The sequence below is a fragment of the Chinchilla lanigera genome, unplaced genomic scaffold, assembly GCF_000276665.1.
Source record: "Chinchilla lanigera isolate Chin_1 unplaced genomic scaffold, ChiLan1.0 scaffold00145, whole genome shotgun sequence".
NCBI lineage: Eukaryota > Metazoa > Chordata > Mammalia > Rodentia > Chinchillidae > Chinchilla > Chinchilla lanigera.
The window spans coordinates 2,675,881-2,696,883 of record NW_004955546.1 but is presented as its reverse complement, the minus strand read 5'-3'; the positions used below and the strand labels follow the sequence as shown (position 1 = coordinate 2,696,883).

At 38.2% G+C, this 21,003-nt stretch overlaps 1 protein-coding gene and 1 long non-coding RNA gene across 10 annotated transcripts in view; one reads left to right on the top strand and one right to left on the bottom strand.

Moving 5' to 3' along the window:
* Positions 1-21,003, top strand: part of Zfand4 (zinc finger, AN1-type domain 4) — a 50,136-nt gene that overhangs the window by 19,434 nt on the left and 9,699 nt on the right. For 5 of the 9 annotated variants that reach the window (XM_005411805.2, XM_005411809.2, XM_013508429.1 and 2 more), the window contains exons 3-6: positions 6,705-6,780; positions 7,670-7,737; positions 11,141-11,327; positions 16,886-17,033. In XM_005411805.2, the coding sequence (XP_005411862.1) occupies positions 6,705-6,780; positions 7,670-7,737; positions 11,141-11,327; positions 16,886-17,033 (479 nt within the window). Of the gene's footprint in view, positions 1-86; positions 205-6,704; positions 6,781-7,669; positions 7,738-11,140; positions 11,328-16,885; positions 17,034-21,003 lie in introns of those variants that run through there. The other 4 variants (XM_013508433.1, XM_005411806.2, XM_005411807.2 and 1 more) reach the window with 4 other exon arrangements.
* Positions 4,733-8,324, bottom strand: LOC106147356. Its single transcript, XR_001232211.1, has 3 exons — positions 8,144-8,324; positions 6,039-6,100; positions 4,733-5,217 (listed from the first exon to the last, which is right to left on the bottom strand). It is a non-coding gene; the product is annotated as an uncharacterized LOC106147356 (long non-coding RNA).

The window sequence follows — 21,003 nt, the reverse complement described above, 5'->3', positions numbered from 1 at the left end:
TACAGCACTTTTTCTTTATGTCTGTACAATTCCATTGCGTGAGTGTATCATGGTTTAGCTAGTATTCTTCTATGTGTGTCATTTAGGTGGTTTCCAGTATTTTCCCATTTTAAATGGTGCTACAGTAGATGATCCTGTGTGTGATTTTGTACATTGTAAGCATATCTTCAGGGAAGATGACCACTGGGATTGCTGGGCCAAGAGGTGAGTGACTGCATGTATGGTTCTGTGAGGTGTGTCCTCAGATTCCTCTTGAGAGTGATTGGAGCACTTGTCTTCCCAGTGTGTTAAGAAAATACCTTGCCAGCAGAGAGTGCTGCCGTACTTCCAAATCGTTGCTAATCTAATGTGTTGTTTTAAAGTGGACTTTGCAATTATGAGTGTATTAAAGGGTTTTCATATGTTTAAGGGATATTTTGTACATTTTATAGTGAATTATTTGTTCACATCTTTGCCCACTTTTACTAAATTGTGGTCTTTCTGCTATAATTTGTAAGAGTTTGTTATATATTAGGCACATTAGCCTTTGGTCTGTGCTACAAGTTACATATATTTTCTCCTGTTTTCACAGTTGTCTTTTGACTTTGTTTATGTGGGTTTCTTATGCAGTTAAGAACTATTTTTCACATACAAAAATTTTTAAGGCAAATTCATCAATCTTTTGTTGCCTTTTACGTTTCAACTAGTAGTTAGAAAGCCTTTCCCTACAGTAAAGAGAAATCGTTCCTTGTCTTACTTTGTTACTTGTATAGTTTGCTTTTTTTACATTTACATTTTTAATCTATTGGGAGTTTGTTCTTATGTATGGTAGTATTAGATATGGATCTAATTTTGTCTTTTCCAATGTGACTACCTATTGATTCTAGCACCTTATTTAAAAATTTATTTAAAAAGATCATTCAGGGATTGGTCATTTGAGATCCTACCATTATGCTCTGTGCTTGGATCTATTTCTGGGCTTCCTGTATATCAGTCAGTACCAACCTCTCATCATGGGGCTTGGTGGTACATTTCTATGTCTGGTAGGATGCGTAGTCGTTGATTTTCTCTTTTTTGGGTTTTTTTTTTTTTTCTGGCTATTCTTGCATGTTTGTTTTTCTACTTAACTTTAGTACACATATCGCTTACCTCTTTTTAAAAATCTGGTCATTGTAGTAAGATTGGATTAAATTTAGGCAGAACTGACAAAAAGTAATCTTTCTGTTTTTTCGAGTTTACTTTTATGTAAATGTATTTAAATTTTTTGCAGAGAGTTGAACAGATATTAAGTTTATTACTAAGTTTTTTTGTTTTTTGTTTTTTGTTTTTTTTTTGGTCTTTTGGAGACAGGGTCTCGCAATGCTGTTCAGGCTGGCCTTGAGCTCACTTTGTAGCCCAGGCTGGCCTCAAACTCGCAGTGATCCTCCTGCCTCAGCCTCCTGAGTGCTGGGATTGCAGGTGTGCGCCACCAAGCCCAGTGTATTATTAGCTATTAAATCATCTTTAATGCTATTGCAAAAGAAATTTTCCCTACCTTTGAGCCCTTTACTGGCTTTTTAAATTTGAAAGGTATTTATATTTGCATATTTATTTTATATCCTATTTTATTGAATTTTTTACTTTGTCTCCTTGAGGTTTGCTGACTCCACCTGGGCATTGCACTGTTTATTGTGATGTTATTCTTGAATAACATCCTCCAGTTGCACAAAAATTTATCGGGGTAAGCTTTCTAGTTTAAAAATTTCATTTGTCTATCATTTAGTAAGATAGTATCTCCTTGCTATTTCCTATTTTATGTATTCATGTTTTTTCTTGATAGCTAGCTAATAGTTTACTTTATTAATGTTTAAATTTTATTACTGCTTTTATATTTTCTGCTTCTGTCTTTAGTGCTATTTTCCTTGTTCATTCTTTTGATTTACTTGGTTCTTTTCCTTTTTTATTATAATTTATGAATTATTTTATTATAGAAAAATGATGAGCCCTTTCAAGCATGTTTACTGTTTACTATACATAATGGTATAGCAAGTGCTATTCCTGTACTTTATGTAGACATTCCCCTATTGGTTGAGGATTTAGGCACTTACAAAATTCTGTTCTGAGGAAAACACCTTTTTTAGGTGGAAATTTATTTTCATTCTTTTACCTTTGTTCACTGCTGTGAATTTTCTTCTGATAACTTATTTCATTGTATTCCTTAGGTTCTTACTGTCATTTTTTTCTATATTTTGTATATCTCCTTTTACCTAATTTCTGTTAATTTTTAAATTTCTGATATAAAGCTTTTTTTTGTATCTTCAAATGCTTGATTATTTGCAACTGTAATAGAAATGTGGCCTTATAGTTTTCTCCTGCCTCATGGTAATTTTTCTGAGTGAAATGTTGCTTGGTTGATGTATACATGGAATTCATTTTCTAGCTTTTAACATTAACTGTGGGTTGGTTGATTTTTGTTTTGCTTGTTTTTGTGATCTTGGAGTATTTTCCAGGATTGTGTGATAGTGCATTCTCTGGCAGCATAACAGTGTCTATTTTCCAATAGATATGTTATGTTTGTTCAGTGATATAAATCCCCAGTTTTACAATTCTCTTTTGTCTCATACCCTTTCCTTCCCTCTGACCAATGAGTCACTGAAGGGCATGCAGGAAGGTCCTGGAAGCCTTGGACCCACTCAGGTCCTTCCCTTCTCTCTTGCAGTTCTCAAGAATCTGCTATAAGATGTGTGGGGTGTGCAGTACCCTGAGACACAGAGAGACTGGTTGGGATGCCCAGGCTCCCTTTCAGTCCTCCCTAGAAATGGGATGTCCTTCACTGCTCCAGCCAGTGTGTCACTGGACCCCAAGTTAAAACCCCAGAACAGGCTGCTTTATGGGTCCTTCATCTCCAGTCCAGGTTAGGCTCATATAGTCAACACTCCATGTGACCAAGAAGCATTCCTGAAATGTGGGGACAGCCTGGCAGTGACTCCTGGGCCACTATGCTTGCAGCCTGAGAGCAGTAAATGTACTGCATGCACCTCGTCTGTGGTGTTCTGTCACACCAGACTCCCACATGCCCCTGACTCATGCACAGTGAAAGCAGATGCTCCTTCACATCACATGTCTTTTAGGTTCCTTCCTTGTGGTGAGTGTTCCAAGCCACCTGAATCCTTTCTGTGAACTTTCATACTCAGAATGCCCTTTGTCTTCCTGGTGAAAGATTTATACTGTGCATAGGAACAGTCTTAGTTCCTCTCTGTGCCCAACTTATGGATTTGTATGATTGGCCCTGCACTGGCATGGGGTAGTTGACCCGTTTTCAATAGCTAATTTGAAATTTGGACATTTCTCTGTATTCAAGTTATGAGGGCAGGGTTTCTATATAGACTCATTTTCCTCCATACTGTTGTTAATTGTTGTAGAAGGAAATAGGGAGATGGGAGCTATGGTCCACCTTTGTTTTTAATTACCCAAAGCTCAATTGATTCTGCTTATATGGTTTATTCTAACGCACATGTGAATATGTTCTCAATACATGTCCGCAAATTCTAAAAGAGACAAGAAACGTTGTTAAATTGTGATTTTGTTGGGTTTTTAATGCATGTTAATTATACAGAATAACAGCTTTCATTTTGGGGTACTCACACATGCACATGAGATACTTTATTTCCACCCTCCCATGACTCCCCCCTTGCCCATCCCACCCTTCTCCCCCTTATTCCCTTAAAAATACATAAGAAACATTTGATTCATTATAATGTGGATGCACACACACTTTGCAGTGGCCAAATATTTATCCCCGTGCGCTCCTGCAGACTTTTGTGATCCTGTCTTAACCCCCCATATGATAACATTTGGGGATGGGGCCTTGGGAGGTGAATGGGATTACATGATGTCATTAAGTGGGGCCTTCATGATATTGGTGTCCTTATAAGAAGAGACATCAGGGAGCTCCGGCCCTGTCTGCCCTCACACAAAGAAGACTCCATAGTCAGTTGTAAGTATACAGTCGGGTGGCTGCTGCCTATGTGCCAAGTGACAGAGGCTCACAGAAAAACCTAGCTGACACCTTGATCTATGGCTTCCAGGTTTCAGAACTGTGAGAAATGTACTTCTCTTATTTAAGTTGCCCAACCTGGGGTATTTTGTTGTGGCAGCCCAAGCAGACCAACATGCACGTGTGTGCGCACATACACACTCTCAAATACTTGCACATTCATGTATCCAATGTATCATGTCAAACCGAAATAGAGATTTTCTGAAAATTGTTTACTTAGGAGTAGCAAAGCACTGCAATGGAAATACACGTCTGTAGTAAACTATGTACATATTCAGAGAGGGTGAGGGAAGGGGAAGTTTTAAAGGCAAAATGAGAAGGATTCCATAAAACATTTTGAAATTATAATTTATGGCCACAAGGATTAATACCAAGGGTTCTCGCTTGAACAGACAGTTGCTGTGCAGATATCCTCGTAAGGTATTTATTTCCCAGGTAGGTAAGGCCTGGTAGCCTTTGTGCAGGGCTATGCTTTTGGCCTCTGTGGTGATCATTACTATTAGCCATTGTAAACTTCCTTCATTGCCTCCTGGCTCTATTCATTTAGTTTTTGTTAGGCTTGACACAGAGCAACTCCATTTTGATTCTGACAACGTTCATAATCACAACTTTGTTTATTATATGAAAAACTGGATAGATGAGTAAATCTCTTATTCAAAGTTTACACAAATCAATTGATTATGACAGGCATATCTTGGAGTACTACCTAGTAGTACAAAGCAATGTGTGTTTAGCTTAAATATATAGCTTAAAAACCTTTCCTTACTGGGCTTCTTTTTTAGCTAGAAGCAAAAGAAATGAACTATTCTATATGGAAGACACAGGCGTGGACACCTGCCCCATAAGCCTCAGTGTAGTTCATGATGCCCTTTTAGGAAACTTACTGAGCTTTGGTAAATTCAGGTGTCTGAGCAGCCAATACCATGGAAGTGCATTGCTCAGACAGCTGCTTTTGCTTTGCGGAGGCCATTATTCTAGAGATGAATCACGATAAAATTGAATGCAGTCTCTGTTAGTAGCTTCAGTCTCCCATTGCCACATGAAGTGTGATCAAAACGTACGGTAAATGCGGCTGACACATGCCACCCAGCAGAAAGGCAGGGTATGGAAAGCGGCATGTTGGCCCTTATAGCAGTGTGTGCCAAATTTCAACTTGTTTGGTGCACTCAGTCCGTTGTAAGCTATAGTTGAGAGAAGGTGTGCTGTAAAACATGGATGGACAACAAATAACATGAAATGTTTTCAGTTTCATTGGAATTACGTAATTATGCCACTTTATATTCCAGCTTTTTAAGAAATGTCATCATGAGAGATGAAACTTGGGTCTGTGTTTATGATCCTGAGACTAAACTTCAGAGTTCTCAATGGAAATCACCCAGTTCTCCTCATGTAAAAAAAGTGTGCCAGTCAATATCCAAAATCAAAGTAATGTTAAGTGTGCTTTTTACTTTGATGGAATTGTGAGAGTTGAATTCATACTTAAAAACTCTATGGTGAACTCTGAGTATTTTAAGGACTTGTTGGAGCATGTAAGAAACAATGTGCACAGAAAACTGCCTTAAAAATGGGCAGCTTCATCTCCATCACGGAAACACATCATGTCACACACTGCTTCTGCTAAGGCAGTTCCTGTCTGATAAAAACATCACAGTGTGTCTTCAACCCCCTTATTCAGTGAATCTGTGACTTCTGGCTTTTTCTTAAAGTCAAAATAACCATGAAATGTAAATGTTTAAAGTACATTCTGGACATCAAACCAGCCACAACAGCTTGACTAAAGACAGGAAAGAGAACTTCCAGATTTGCTTCAGAAAGTGGCAAGAGTGATGCATTCAAAGCTAGAGGGAAAATGGGGGATTAATGACAGATGTGTCTTTTCCTGTAGTAAATTTTTTTTTTTTTTTTTGGTTTTTCTCCGGTACCGGGAACCGAACTCACAACATTGCGCTTGCCAGGCAGGCGCTTTGCCACTGAGCTAAATCCCAGCCCCTCCTGTAGTAAATTTTTAAAATGTGAAACTTACCGTTTGATCACACCTGTACTCTCACGGTGTCACTTCATCCCTCCGTTCCTGAGTGTCAGCACCTGTGAAGTTCAGATTGTAGTGCTGCCACTTCACAGGGTGATTGTTGCAGCTGAATTATGATAACAAAGATCAAATGCATACAAGGTCCCTGGCTTATGTAATAAATGCCAGCACATGTGTTCAAAAATAGAATATTATGCTAGAGTATAGAATCTGCCTTATTATTCTTTAGCAGCACAGAAATATAAGGAAAATGTAGACTGATTTTCAGCATTGAAATTTGTTAATATACTTTTGTCACTGAATTTAAAATAAATAAAACCGAATGCAGACTAGCTTGCAGCATTTAGAACTATCTGCTAGACCTTAAATCTTAAACTCCTCAGGGGTTAGTCATGAGAGTTTATCTTTTATAGGGCTATTTATATTTTTTTCTAGGGGCAGAGAGTTAGTGAAACACTCTTGAAAAGTGAATAGATTAGATGTTGTCTACTCTTAACCATGCTTTTACCTGTAATTCTATAAATTTTAGCTAAGTACCTAGCATTCAATTCAGAAGTGTTTGTCAGCACTCCTAGTGCTTTAGTGAAGTAATTTTATACTACACTCTTTTGGAGATGCTTTTGAATTCTGTAACACTCTTTATTATCACCTTCCTCTAAGGTATCCCCATCTGTCAGCAGCACTTAATTTGGAATAACGTGGAACTTGAAGATGATTATTGCTTGAATGATTACAAGTGAGTGTAATTGTGTATTAGCTATTTATAGGTGCTCAGAACAATGAATCTATAGGCCAGTGTTTTTCTTCTTAATCCTTGGATGAAAGCCCCAACTCCAGATTTCATTGTAAATTCTGAACTGTAGATTTGTTGGCTTAGTGCTCATCATTGTTCCCTGAATCTTCCTTGCGCTCTGATGCTTACATTTTATTATTTTTCATGTTAAACTGTTCCTCTCTGCTTTTTATATCTTCCTGTTAACCTCTTGTCCCCTTTGCTTCTCTCTTTGAACACTGACGTATTCCTGTCTGCCTTGCTTCTTTCCTGTCCATCTGCAGGAGAATTCTGGCACAAGAGGCCTGCTCTCCACCGAAACTTTCCTCCTGAAGCCCTCCTTCAGTCACTGAGCAGTGCTGTGTGCACCACTGGGTCCAGACACACTGCCGGACTTCTTTCCTGCTCCTTACTCTCACAGAGTTCATCACTCTTTCCATAAGAAAAAAGTAAAAGGATGAGAGTAATGCAGAACCTGGGGACCAACCCCAGCCAATTTGCTGTTTTCTGCTCTAGTGAGCAGATCTGCTCTCATCCAGCTCTGTGGGCTTGGGCAAGCCTCTCTCTTCTCTAGGCCTCCTTCTCCTCACATATGGGATGAAGAGGCACAGATCACAGAGGTCCTTTCCGGTGCATTTATTCTGGGGTTTCATATCATGTGTAAGGAACCTTTTATCTTTTTTGTTATTTATACAGGTAAATATTAATATTTTAAATTTATTCATGTTGCCGTGCCTTTTTGTAGTTTGGAAAATAGGTACTATGCCTAGTAAACCAGCACTTCATATGTGTTACATTTAACATTGAATATGTTTTCACGATTATAGATTATTTCTGTGTTAACTGTTCACAGCATTTCAGAAGGTTGTACTTTGAAGCTGGTTTTGGCCATGCGTGGTGGACCTATAAATACTAGAAAAGGTAGGCATGCATTAAAGCACTTTGACAATTGTTCTTCAAGCAAGTTGACAATAACATTCTTTAAATTAGCAATTTTATAGCCTCCAATTAAGTCAAGTTCCCTTTCTGCTGTTAGGTCTTAGAAGAATCTTATTTGTTTTGCTGGGATTATTCTGTAAGACCTAAATACATAAAGACCTGAACTTTTAAATGTATTCCAGAAGATTTCATGACTCCTGATTCAATTCAAGATTTAGAAGTAAATCTCTGCAATTAAAGGGAAGGCAAATGGAATAACGTAGTATAAATAATGTTATGATTTGCATTTAGATTCATACCAATCCTTTTGCTTTTTTTTTTCTACTGAGTTTTCAATTCCTGGAATAGTGATTGCTATGGAAAATGTCAAAGTTGCCCATTTACTTACCTGGTTTATGATGCATCTGGGTTTCATGGATGTTTTCATGGCCTTCTCAAATCCTTTCTCAGAGTGTGGATATGGTGACCATCTATGAGGTGTGAGTACAGTGAACGTGGGGTGACAGTCTGTGCTCTGTGACACTGCCTCCAGTGAATAACTGTAAAGAATGACTAATTCCACGTGGTTGGAAGTGCTGTACAGGAAACAGACAAGATAATGTGACAATGTCTGTGGAAGTGGGGCGGGAGGGAGGGTCCTTGGAGAACATGATGTGGGTGGAGACTTGGTTGATGAGAAGGTTCTAAGCATAGAAGAGCCAGGAGTGTTCACCTGGCCTCTTAGTTCAACGATGTCACAGAAATCCCCACCATGTGAGGCAGCTGCTCTGTGGACCTCATGTTGGGGAAGGCTTTCAGATTTGTTTGGTTCTTCACAAACCAGAAAACTGAAGATTAAGTATTGAGTCCACTGCTGGCATACTGCCACATGTCAAAAAATATCCTTGTGCTTTGCAAATTTGGTTTAAAATAGGATTATTACCATCTCCCTCGCTACTTCAAGGGGATTTTGTGAGATCTGTTGCACTGTTTAGCATAGGTTAGTGAAAACACAATAATCATATTAGAGCAAATTAGGGACAAGGAGTCTCTGACTGAAAAAATGCTTTTGTGTGATGTGGGTAGTGTTTATAGTGATGACTTTGAGAGCAGTGCAAGAACCCTAAGTGTATACTGATCTATTACATTAAGATAGAATTATGAAATGTTTAATGACATTTGCTATGATTTTGAAAGTTGGTTATTTGTGTGTAGTACTGGCCTTAAACCGTTGTGTTTACTTAGAACACCTAATTTTTTGTACTAGGAGTAAAATGATTTTGCACACTTATTACCTAGCACTTAATTTTTAATATTTAAAATTGTTAGGCCAAGAAAGGTGGTGCATGCCTATAATACCAACACTTGGGAGGCTGAGGCAGGAGGACCACTGCAAGTTCATGGCTATTCTAGGCTACAAAGTGAGTTCAAAGCTAGCCTGAACTGTTTAGTGAAACCTTGTCTCAGAAAGATGAATATAAAATAAAATAAAATTTTTAAAATAAATTTGCCTCTGTTAAATACACTTTTTAACATTAAAGGCTTGATATTGCCCACTGTAAATCATTTAAAACTTTGTGAAAAAGAAAAATTTCACCCATATTTAGCAGCTTTTCCCATATTATATTTGAGAACCCATACTTTTAAAGCTAATTTAGTCTTATTATTTTAAAACCATGGTTCAGAGAATATCTTTAGTATGTGTGTTCCAGTAATACTTAGCTTTAAAATTTGAGATACCATTAAAAATGCTTTTCTTTCTAAAATTAAATTACATCCTAGCTACGTGTGCATTGTTATGTAGCTGATGAAGTCTAAATGACTTTTCTGAAACAGAAATAAATGAAAGGTGTGTGTGGACACAAGTACACACATGCACACACATGTACATGTGCACACATGTACAGCAGTAGCCCAGGCCTCCTTAGCAAGGTCCTGTGCTGCTCAGAAGAGGCCCTCATGTGCATGTAGTGACAGCAGTGGCAAAACCTAGCATCTGGCATCATCATTTTCATTACTCATTCATTTCCTGTGGAAAGTAGACCATTCACTTTAAAAGGGCAAGAACTTACCTGAAAATTGTCCTTTAATAATTATACATTTTATATCTAAGTAAATCAAATCATTCAAATGATTATTTCACAAAACAAATCTTACTTCATTTCTACAATTTGTGGGTTGTGAATTTAGGATACAGGAACATCTTGGGTGATTTTTCCTTACTCCTTTCAGAGTTTGGTGTTTTTCTCTGGGTAGTACTTCTTTTTAAAGGGTAGGATATGCTTGTGATTGGTTTGTAAGTGAAGGAAAGTTATGCACACTGGAAAACTATTGCTTCTTTTAGGAGAAACAGTGTTTCTGCAGCTGGGCAGAGGGATGTCTTTGGAGAGAACTTTTTGTTTTCTACAGCATTGTTACTTGGACTCCCCAGACCTGAATTTGGGCCTCCTGGTGCATTTATCCTATAAGCAGCAATCTCCTAATGTCCACTTCCACCGTTGGGGTAAAGTCAGTGGTTGCTATGGTTGCAAGCAGGTTGTCATGATGGCTACGGTGTCATTCAAGCCTGAGGACAGCTCTGGAGCTCCAGAGCCTGCAAGTTGTGTGGTGTCAGAACAGCCTCAGTCAACCCAGATACCTCTACACTCTGATCGCACACATCTATGCTGCAGGATAGCAGGGTACCCTGAGAGGACCCTCACCCAAAAGAACGTACTGACCACCTCACATTCTGCACTTTAGTACAGCATCAGCCCCTGTGTGCTGAGTCACTGTATCCTGTTACTCAGCTTCACGTCAAGGAACAGGTTTGAGAAGAAACAGCATTTATATAAAAGCAGAAAGAAAAAGAGGTTTGTTGTTGCCACTGCTGCTGCTGTTTTAAGTTTTTTTGTTTTGCTTTTGTTCTGCTGCTCAGGAATGAACCCAGGGCATTAGGGATGTAAGTAAGTGTTCTATTATGCTACACTTCCAGCCCTCCCTTCCTTCTAATTCTTTACATATGTCTCAACTGTATGTGTTTACCTTTTATTCTAAAGTTAGTGGCATTTGTATTATTTTTAATTTTTGTTAATCATTGAAAACAATACTTGAAAATGTAGGAAGCAGAAGGTATCCAGTGGGAAAATCTTAGATAATAATGCCCTAAAATTAGCAGATATACAGACTCTGGTGGTGCAGGAAAAGAAAATCCTCATTGTGGTCAACATAATGATGCATTTTGTTTCTTTCATATAAGCCCAATATAGGCAATGTTGTATGAACTGTAGAGACCAGAAACATACTTAGAGAATAGCATGTATATGCACAGGTGGTTGCTCAGTTGAGCACATTATGTCCTGTCACTGTACAAGATGCCCAAAACTTGCTGTAAATTGAAAGCTTTCTGTTAATTTTTCCACTTTAGTTCCCACGGAAGACCCGCTTAGGGAGATGGCCGAGTGCATGGACCCCAGGCGAGATGAGGTCTGGGAGAAGGCCTCCTGCAGCAGACAAGTCACGTTCTTGGTTTACCGGGAAGGAGATCAGTTGAATTTCTTTCGTGTAGTAGATAGGGGAGATGGCACTTTAACACCATTATCTGAATCTTTAAGGTAAATAGGTTTTCATTTGTGTATCTCACCTAGGAAAAGAGAGTATCGTATGATACACTCCATATACCCTTATGTTTACTTTGTGTTATAAAGTAAGCTTAGTATGTTAACAAACTAAACTTTATGCAGTTCTCCCTGCCTTCCCCTTATATTTAATTCTTTGTATGACTGACATTTAGAGTAATCTCTAAAACTATAGTTTCTTTACAGAGTAAGAGTTTTTTGTAAAAGATATTTGTTTCTATTACTTTGTAAAACTATTAAGATGTCTCCTAGATAACAGTCTTGCGATAATAGTATGGCATTTAACTTTGACATAGTTGAAAGGGTTAAGCCTATCACTGGATCTTTTTTCAGAATTGAACTCTGCCACAAGAGTGATAAATCTCTTCTATGGCTTTATTTTCCTACTCTGTAAAAGGGACATAAATTAAAACTTTTAAAATCAAATGAAAAATCCTAAAAGGGTCAGGTAGGCAATAGGAATAGGAAAACTGGACATGTTAACCTCTAAGTTTCTGTGCATTCCAATTTACTGTGATTCGCTTTCAGTCACTAAACATTTACTGAACTTTTGTAGCGGGGCACTGGTAACAAGATACCAAGATCTCTGGAAAAGTAGTGGAGAAGATGTCCGTTTTACCTGAGGATGGACAGTTAGGGACAGTCTCTGAGAAGAGATAGGAGAGGGAAACCAGAGGGAGTTTGCAAGGAAGACAGAGGAAGGAAAAGTATTCTGAGTAGCTACAGTAAAACAAATAAATAAATAGGTAAAACTACTTAAAGACAAAAGAGCTTGTAGTTTGTGGGGCAGAGTCCAGAGCTTGGGGAGCCACAGGCTGCTTGCCACTGTCAGCAGGATGTGTTCTCACCTGGAGGCTGCACTGGAAAGAGAATCTGTTTTCAAGCTCATTCACATTGTATAATTCATTTCCTTTCAGATTGAGGCTCCAGGTTTTGCTGGCTGTTTGCTAAAGGCTGTCCTCAATTCCCTTGTTTATGGTTTTGTTTTGTTTTGTTTCTGAGACCATGTTGCTCTTGCCCAGGTCATCTCCAGCCTTTGAGCTGCAGCAGCGCTCCCATCTCAGCCTCCCAAGTAGCTGGGACTCCAGGTATCCCCACCATGCCTAGCTCTCTGCTCTATTTCAGATTAACTCAAAATGAACTGATTTGGGGGCTAAATTAGATCTGCAAAGTCTCTTTCACTTTTATTCCACTGGCTAGAGGCCTATGATGGTCATGTCTACACCTAAGGGTAGACTATGGATCCAAACACCAGAGGTTGGAGTCACAGATCCCCTTAGGACTCTGAGACCCACAGAGTGCATGTGGAAGAGAGCACACACTCTGCTGGTGGCCACAGAAAACAGACTGACAGTGGGTGGTGACTGTTATCAAAGGTGTCAAGATCTAGTTGGCATGGGTGTGTGCGCTACAGGAGAGAAGATGCACACAGCAAGGGCCACTGCTCTGGACCGCAGGCAGGGTCCCTTCATGCCAGCCACATAGCAGTGAGAGAGCCACATGCAGTCACTGTCAGCTGCTTACCTCTGCCACTATGGTGCAAAAGCAGGAAAACAATATGTAGACCTGTGAATTGCTGTGGCCCATGGCCGTACTTTGCTGATGCCTGCTTTAAGAAGAAACAGAATTAGGTGTTTGATTCATTGTGATGTGAAATGCAGCATCAGTCTTTTTGAGTCTCAAATATTTTTATGAATCATACTACCTTTCTGGTTTTTTTTAGAAGATGGTAGGAGACATTGCAAGACTTAAATAGTAACTTGTCTGTGAAAGTCAAATTAGGTCTTAGGTTTGGAATGCATAATATTCCTATTGAAATAAATACTATGTTTGCCTATCTCTTATTCTTTAACCATATTAAATTATTTTAATCATATTAAATTATTATACTAAAATGTTTAGAGAAAATTATGTGTAATACTCAGGAAAATATGTAGAAAGCCAAACATTGTGGTACACTTCTGTAATCCCAGCACTTGGGAAGCAGAGGCAGGAGGATTGCCATGAGTTTGAGGTCAGCCTGAGCTACATAGTGAAACCCTTGTCTCAAAAAAGAAAAAGAAAGAGGAGGAGGACGGAGAAAGAGAAGGAAGAAGGAGGAGGAGAAGGAAGAAGAACAAGGAGGGGGAGGGGACGGAGGAAGAGCAGGAGAAGAAGAGAAAGGAAAGAAAATGTATAGAAATTCAGTAAGTATTAGAATACTTAAATTTATAATGATATTTTTGGAAAAAGTTTATAAATCACCATGTTATCCCAGTCCAATAACATTTTTCCGTCCAAAAAAACTTTAATTGCCTTTTAAGTGAGCTCATGAATCCATAGTTTTTGAAAGATAATGCTGTGATTGTTAGAAAAAAATGAGGAATTTAAAGGTGTTTTTATCCTTTAAAATGCATCCAATGAAATATTTATCTTGATTGTTCTTTTTTAATGCACATATTCTATAGGAGAATAAGTCTTTTCAGTATGTTAATAATTAAGTCCAAAATTCCTTTCAGAATTTGATAAAAATAAACTTAAAATGTCACAGGGTACCTGAGAAATATTTAAAATTTAAAAAATAATGCCAGGTAACTGAGATGAGGGTATAATGAGACGTTCCTTCTAGTCCACCAGACCAACTGACATACTTCATGTTGCTCTCCTTTTCAGGTGTGGTTGACCTCGAGACAAAGGCAACCACCCATCACGTACTATAAGCTATAAGTTTTGTCACTGTGGGGCACAACATGCTGCAGTTAAGCTATGGTCTGATACCTGGGAAAGCAACAGGAAGTGGTGGAAAGAATCAGCTTTGGAACCACACCAAGGGGCACTTGGATCTTAGGCACTCTGTCTACTGACTTTCTGGTCTCAAGACAAATCACTTAACCTCTCTATTGCAGTTTCTTCATTTAAAATGGGGTACAATATCCATCTTCTGTAGTTGTACCAGGAAAATATGTGGAAAGTACCTGGCAGAGTAGGCATTTGGTAGCAACAGGCAGTTTTGCTGGTGCTGATTCTCGTGCACAGGCATCCTTATCACTGGGCGGCTACACTGGGTAGCAGTAGAAGTTGCCCATCAGTTCCTGCATTATCCCTTCTGACACTCATGCCTGCTGTGCACTTAATTAGCTCACAGTCACAAAACATCATCCATTTCACCTCAGAAAACTTAAGGACGTCCGCTGTGTGCGCTGCCCTGTGCTGGTGGCACGTGCTTCAGAACCATTATGGAATGTGCCTTGTGTGTCCTGGGCTGTCCCCATGTCTTACGACCACCCAGAACAGGAAATGTTATACCTCATGCCTCTGTAGTATAGCTACATGCTTTACTATGCCTGTAAGTACTTCAGGTGCAGTGATTAGTATCCTTATTCTGCTCTGTTTAAAGTCTGACTTATTCTCCAAATAAGCTGAGTGTTGTGTGAGACAGCATACGAATGACCAGTGAGGCACGTAATAAGAAAGAATTTACCAAGGCAAGGATAAGAGTAATGTAAGGCTTTCTTCAGGTCAGAGTACACTGTCAGGAGGGACAGCAGGCAAGTTCCAAGAGAGGAAGCATGCCTTCAGGGTGATAAATTAGGATTGTTATGAGAATTTAAGGATGTAGAAACAGTCTAGGCAACAAATATAATTAATTATCTAAAGAATATCATTTTCTAGAATATCTACCACCCTATAGAGCTTCCAGGAACACTTACACTGTGTCTAAAATTGTATGTTGAAAGTTGCAATTTGACAAGACCATTTCCTTGAGGGCTCACAGAAGGCCTTTTAGTTTCAGATAGAAATTTAAACACATTAACTTTTAGAGAAGGTGGGTCAGGGCTCCTTGGGAAGAATGAATGGGCCCTATGTCAAGTGTATGTTTTTGTCTTGTGTAGGTTTGGTCAGTGCTGCTCTGTTGTCTTCTGACGGTCAGCAGGAGTTGGGCAGCATGGCCCAGGGAGGTTTCTGCTACTGAGACTTTCACCGTTGCATTGTCAGTGGGTAGCCACTGCAGTGAGCTTGTGTTGTTTACAAACCTTTACCATACTCATTTTCCATTCTGATTTTCTCATTATTGGAAATGTACTGAGATTTTAGTAATGTTTGTTTTCACTTCATCAAACATTTATTTGCTGTATGTCAAGCACTATTGCCAGGTGGAAATACGAGGAGGATGTGTAAAGCCTCGCATGTGCTTTATACAAGGGAAACAGACATGTAAGTATAAATGCGAAGGTCATGTGCGGAGTGTCATTCTAGTACGCAAAGAGAAGAGGCCCCAAACATTTCTTGGAAGTGTAAAAAAATGTCGTGATGGTTAATCAGTAATTGAAATGTAGTGTGTGGAATCTAACTGCTCAGGCATAAAGAAGGGTGAAGTTGAGGCACTGTAGGGAAATGGGTACACCTTGAGGACGTAATGCTAAGTGAAACAAGTTAGACACTGAAAGCTAAATATCATGTACTTTTCTTATATGAGAAACCCCAAATATAAATAAAGAGCAAAATAAAAGATGGCAGGAAACAAGGAAATAGATCGTCTGGAGAGGGGAAGGAGGGGAAAGGGAAGTAAAAAGGATGAAGATATGGTACATATGTGTACTAATTCCCTCAGATGAGTGCAATTCTTATGTATTGCAAACATACTAATAAGAAACGTAATGTGGAATCTAAAACAGAGAGGGGCTGGGGATATAGCTCAGTGGTACAGTGCCTGCCAGGCAAGCACAGAGTCCTGAGTTCGATTCTTGGTACCAAAATAAAATAAAACAAATAGAGAAAAAATGCAAGAAATTAGAAAAGGAGACTATTAGAGAACAGAAAGAGGATGGGGATAGAAAGGGCAGGGGATAACAAGGTAAAAGTACTCAAAGTATGTTCTTTGCATGTACAAACATGCTAAAGCCAAACCTCTTATTCTGGATAACTGTATGCACTAATAAAATACAAAAGGTGAAAAAGTATAACATGTAATAATACCATCTGCCAAGGCTTGACTACTATGGATGTTGTTGTGTTCAAATCCATGCTGTTCTAGGTGATTACGTTCTAAACACACTTAGAAAAATTCTGTTGTCCCTTTTTAATATCCTTTGGGAACAGAGAATGTTCTGATAACATTGGTGTCAGAATTCCTTTCTCTGGTGTGAGGCCCTCAGATGCATATGACCTGGTACTTCTCTGCTGTGACGATTTCTTTTTCATTCTGGGTCATGGAAATCTGATGAGCCTGTGGTCTAGGTTGTGTACTTACAGCCTTTGCTAAACATTCTCGCAGACATGGATTTTGCCTCTTCCTGAGTGACAGAAGCAGGTGCCAAAAGATCTCTGCCTATGATACACTGATTTCAGAGCATAGCTGACTAGGTCTTCACCACAGTATCCATCCCCTTTAGTCTGTTCTCCCAACAAAGAACTTTCCAAAATATATCTTCCTTAGACTCACACTGACAGCACGGGTTTGCCCTGGCAGCCTCTGCAGCTGCCACTGGGGTAGAGCTTACTCCTGGGTGGATAGGTGTAGAGCAAGCTTCAAGTCATTTTCATTTTCTTTGCAGCAGTGGTTCTATGTACAATTTGTGTACAGATGAGGAAGAGGAGGTGGAGCCTTCTCCTTCGGGGCAAAAGACCATTGAAAATTCAATAACTATGAATAAGATGAAGCTGCTCAAGGCGAAGATGGAGAACATGAACCTCGGTAGAAAGGTGACGCTGTGCTGGCCAGGCTTTCACTAGCTCACCTGGCAGGGCTGGGCCACAGGGGGAGTGGACAAAGCATTGTGCATTGGTATTTATGCCTCCAGTTTTTATTGAGTTGTGGAAACTGATAAATTGTTTTTAAAGCAAATAACATGACTGAAAAAGTTGTGCTGCACTTAAAATAATTTGTGATTTTTTTTAAATTTCACAGCTCTAGAGCTACAAAGGATGATGAAACATAGCTTAATTTTGTAACAATTACTTCTTAAAATGCTGCATTAATCCTGGGGAGATCTCCATGGTAGAGCTGGTGCTCAGCCTACGCAAGGCCCTGGGCTCAACACCCAGTACTGCCCCTAAATGCTATGTTAATATTTGCTTATTATGGATAATACTTCTGGCTTTAGTAGATACCGTCAGTTTTCAAAAGCGATTCTGAAGTGATTAAAACAATTTACATTCTGTCCAGTGGTGAGTGAGACTTGCATTTTTGCTCCGTGTTTGGCGTATCCTTGTCTTTATTTTTGCTGTTCTGGTTGATGTCTACTAGCATTCCCCTTTGGTCTTAACTTGCATCTCTCTGGTGATCAGGGAGATAGAGCATCTTTCACGTGTCTGCTGGGCATGTGGATTTCTTTTCTGTCAAATCCCTGCTCAAATGCTTTTTTTATTGTTGTTGTTATTATATTTTGTTTATCCATGTATCCATCAATGGACACATTTTCTATCATTTTGTTGCTTCTGCATCATGGCTGTTGTGAATATGAACATGGGCTACAAATACCTCTTTGAGGTATGGATTTAATTTATTTTAGGGTACACTAGAAATGAAATTACTGGAAAAGATAGTACAGTAATTCTATTTTTAATTTTTGAAGGAACCACCAGACTGTTTTCCACAGTGGCTTTATTTATGTGACATTTCAGATGGATTATCTTATTTCCTTAAAAACTGCTTTTAGGATTTTGGTAGGGATTGTATTAAGTCTGTAGAGCTCTTTGGGTAACATTGATGGTATCTTTTTGACTAGTGACTTAGAAATGAGCTCTGTGTTTCCAAAAATGTTGCAGTTGTTCATACTTTTTAAATACTGATTTGCAGCATCATTTCACTGTGGTTGGGAAGCATACTCAATCATTTCAGTCCTTTGAAAATAGGTAAGGTGTGATTTGTGATTGTGCTTACTAGTAAATGCTACGGACACCCTTGTAAAGATTATGGTCACTGTAGACTGTTCCCTTTATATCTGCCAGTAGATCAAGTTTGTTAATTGTGGTGTTAGGTCCTCTTGTTTCTTCATCTTTTCTGATTTGTTTTGAGTGGTTTTACTTTTTTTTTTCTTTTTTTTTGGAAAAAAATTCTGTTTTCTGTTGTTTATTGAGAAAGAGAGATACATTAAAATCTTCCTCTATGTTTATGGATTTATTTTTCTAAAAGTTCTTGATTTTTGCCTTACATATTTTGAAGGTCTGTCTCTAGATTAGTAAACAATGCAATTGCGATACCTTCCTTATGCTTTATTTGTTCTTCTATTGTATATATTGTTCTTCTATTGTATATATTCTTTCCATTCTATGACTTTCTATGGTTATAATTTAAGTGGCACATGGGTTGGCTCATTTTATCTAAAGTGTAAGTTTAGTGATAAGCTTAGTTTTATTTGTCTACCTTTACAGTTCTAGCAGTTGAACTAAGGCCTTCACAATAAGCTGTATCCCCAGCATGTATGTTTGTTTGGTTGGTTTTTGGTTTTTTTGAGACAGGGTCTTGCCATGTAGTCTAGGCTGGCCTTAAACTTGCATCAGTCTTCCTACCTCAGCCTCCCAAGTAGTGGGATTACAGGTGTGTACCACCATGCCTGGCTGAGACAGAGTTTTCTTAAGTGGCTAAATTAATCAGCCTGAACTGAAACCTCAAACTTCTGATCCTCCTGTCTCATCCTGTAAGAGTGCCAGTTTTATAGGGATGTGCCACCACACCTGAGTTAGTCTTTTATCTCACTTGCATTTTATGTAATTCCTGATGTAGTCACATTTTTCATCTTACCATTTATTCTATCTTTTCTCCCATTTTGTTTCTTTGCTTTGGATTTTTTAGGGTTACTCTATTTTTTATTATTTTTCATTTTCCATATTTTTTTCTTACTGGTTTCCTTTACTGGTTACTGTGGAGATTACAGTGTGCACCCTTGACTTATTATTGTCTAGTAAAAATAATTTCTGTGACTTTCACTTAGTGGTAGTGGTATTACTACAGTTGACACTGGAATCTGAGCATACTCATTTCATTCATGCCTGTCGCATGTTAAAGTCTGTCTGTGCTTGGAGCCCCTAACCATTTTATATTGCCAGCATTAGACTATGTTTTTTATTTATCTACAGAGCCATCGTATTTGTTGCTCCTTATTCTTCCCTGCAGTTATATGCTTTCTGCAAGGATTATTTCCCCTCAGTCTGAATTGTCTTCTTTAGAATTTCTTTTCATTTAGGGCTCCTGACAATGAATTCTCTTAGTGTTTATCTGAAAACTTACTTTACAGTTATTTTAGTCCAAACCAACTAGCTTTTCCTTGTAAATTACTTGCTCTTTTTGTCTTTTTTTAAGTGTGATAGTCTTACTTAGGGTATGTCTTGGAATTAACCATTCTAGTCACATCACTACCCTTGTGCCTTCTTAACATAAAGATTTAAGTCTTTTATTTCAGGATGATTTCTTGCAGTTTATATATTTTTGATAATTATCTTATTCTTTTCTAGGAATTTTATATACCTGCTGAAACTTCATTCTGTTGATTAATGCACCTTTTTTCAGTGCTATTTTTTAAATGTTCAGTAGAATCTTGTCTCTTTTGGGCACCTTATAATTTATTCTTCATTTCTGAAATGATTTTATTTTCATTTGTGAAATGATTCATTGGACTGGGTCAGTTTATTTCATATCTTCCTAATTTTTTGTCCATTGTTTCTTGAGTTTGGGCATTTATGATTTTATGAGCCTTTCTTTTGCTTTTTGCTTTTTAATGGAACCTAGGGTCTTTGTGCATCCTAGGTAAGCACTCTACTGCTGAGCTCCATCTCCAGCCTTGATTAGACTCTTCAAAAACTATCTGTGAATACTAATTTTAAAATACGTAATTCATGAGAAATACTAATTTTAAAATCTGTGAATACTAATTTTAATCTGTGAATACTAATTTTAAAATATGTAATTCATGGGAAAAAAAATTTAGCAAACTGTCCCTCAAGCAAAGGACTTTTATATAGAACATATAAAGAATTTAAAAAATCAGGCCCTCAAAATTGAAAGACCCAATCCAAAAATGGGCATCTGAGATGAATACACACTTCTCAGGTAAACAAATACAAATGCAAATAAGTATATGAGGAAATGTTTGACATCACTGGTCACTCAAGAGATACAAATTAAAACAACTCTGAGATTGCATCTCACCCCAGAAAGAATGGCTATCATCATGAAATCAACCAATAACTAATGCTGAAGGGGCTGAGGGGAAAAACGAAACCTTCTACACTAGTGTAGACTGGTGCAATCACTGTGGAAATCAGTGTAGAGATTCCTCAGAAAACTATAATTAGAGGTCCCATTCGACGCAACCATTCCCCTTCTGGGTATTTTTCCAGAAGAATTAAAAACATCATACTACAGCAATATATGTGCACCCATGTTTATAGTAGCACAATTTGTCATAGTTAAATCTTAGAAACAACCAAATGCCCATCAACTGAGGAATGGATAAAAAAGATGTGGTATTTTTATATAATGGAGTATTACTCAGCTATAAAGAAAGATAAACTCAAGGCTTTTATAGGTAAATGGATGCAACTCAAAACCATACTCATAAGTGAAATAAATCAGACCTGCATGTGTAAACATCATATTGTTTCCCTAGTGTAAGAAACTGAAAGAATAAATAAAATCCAAAAGGTACAGTAGCTATTGTGAAAGGGAAAAAAA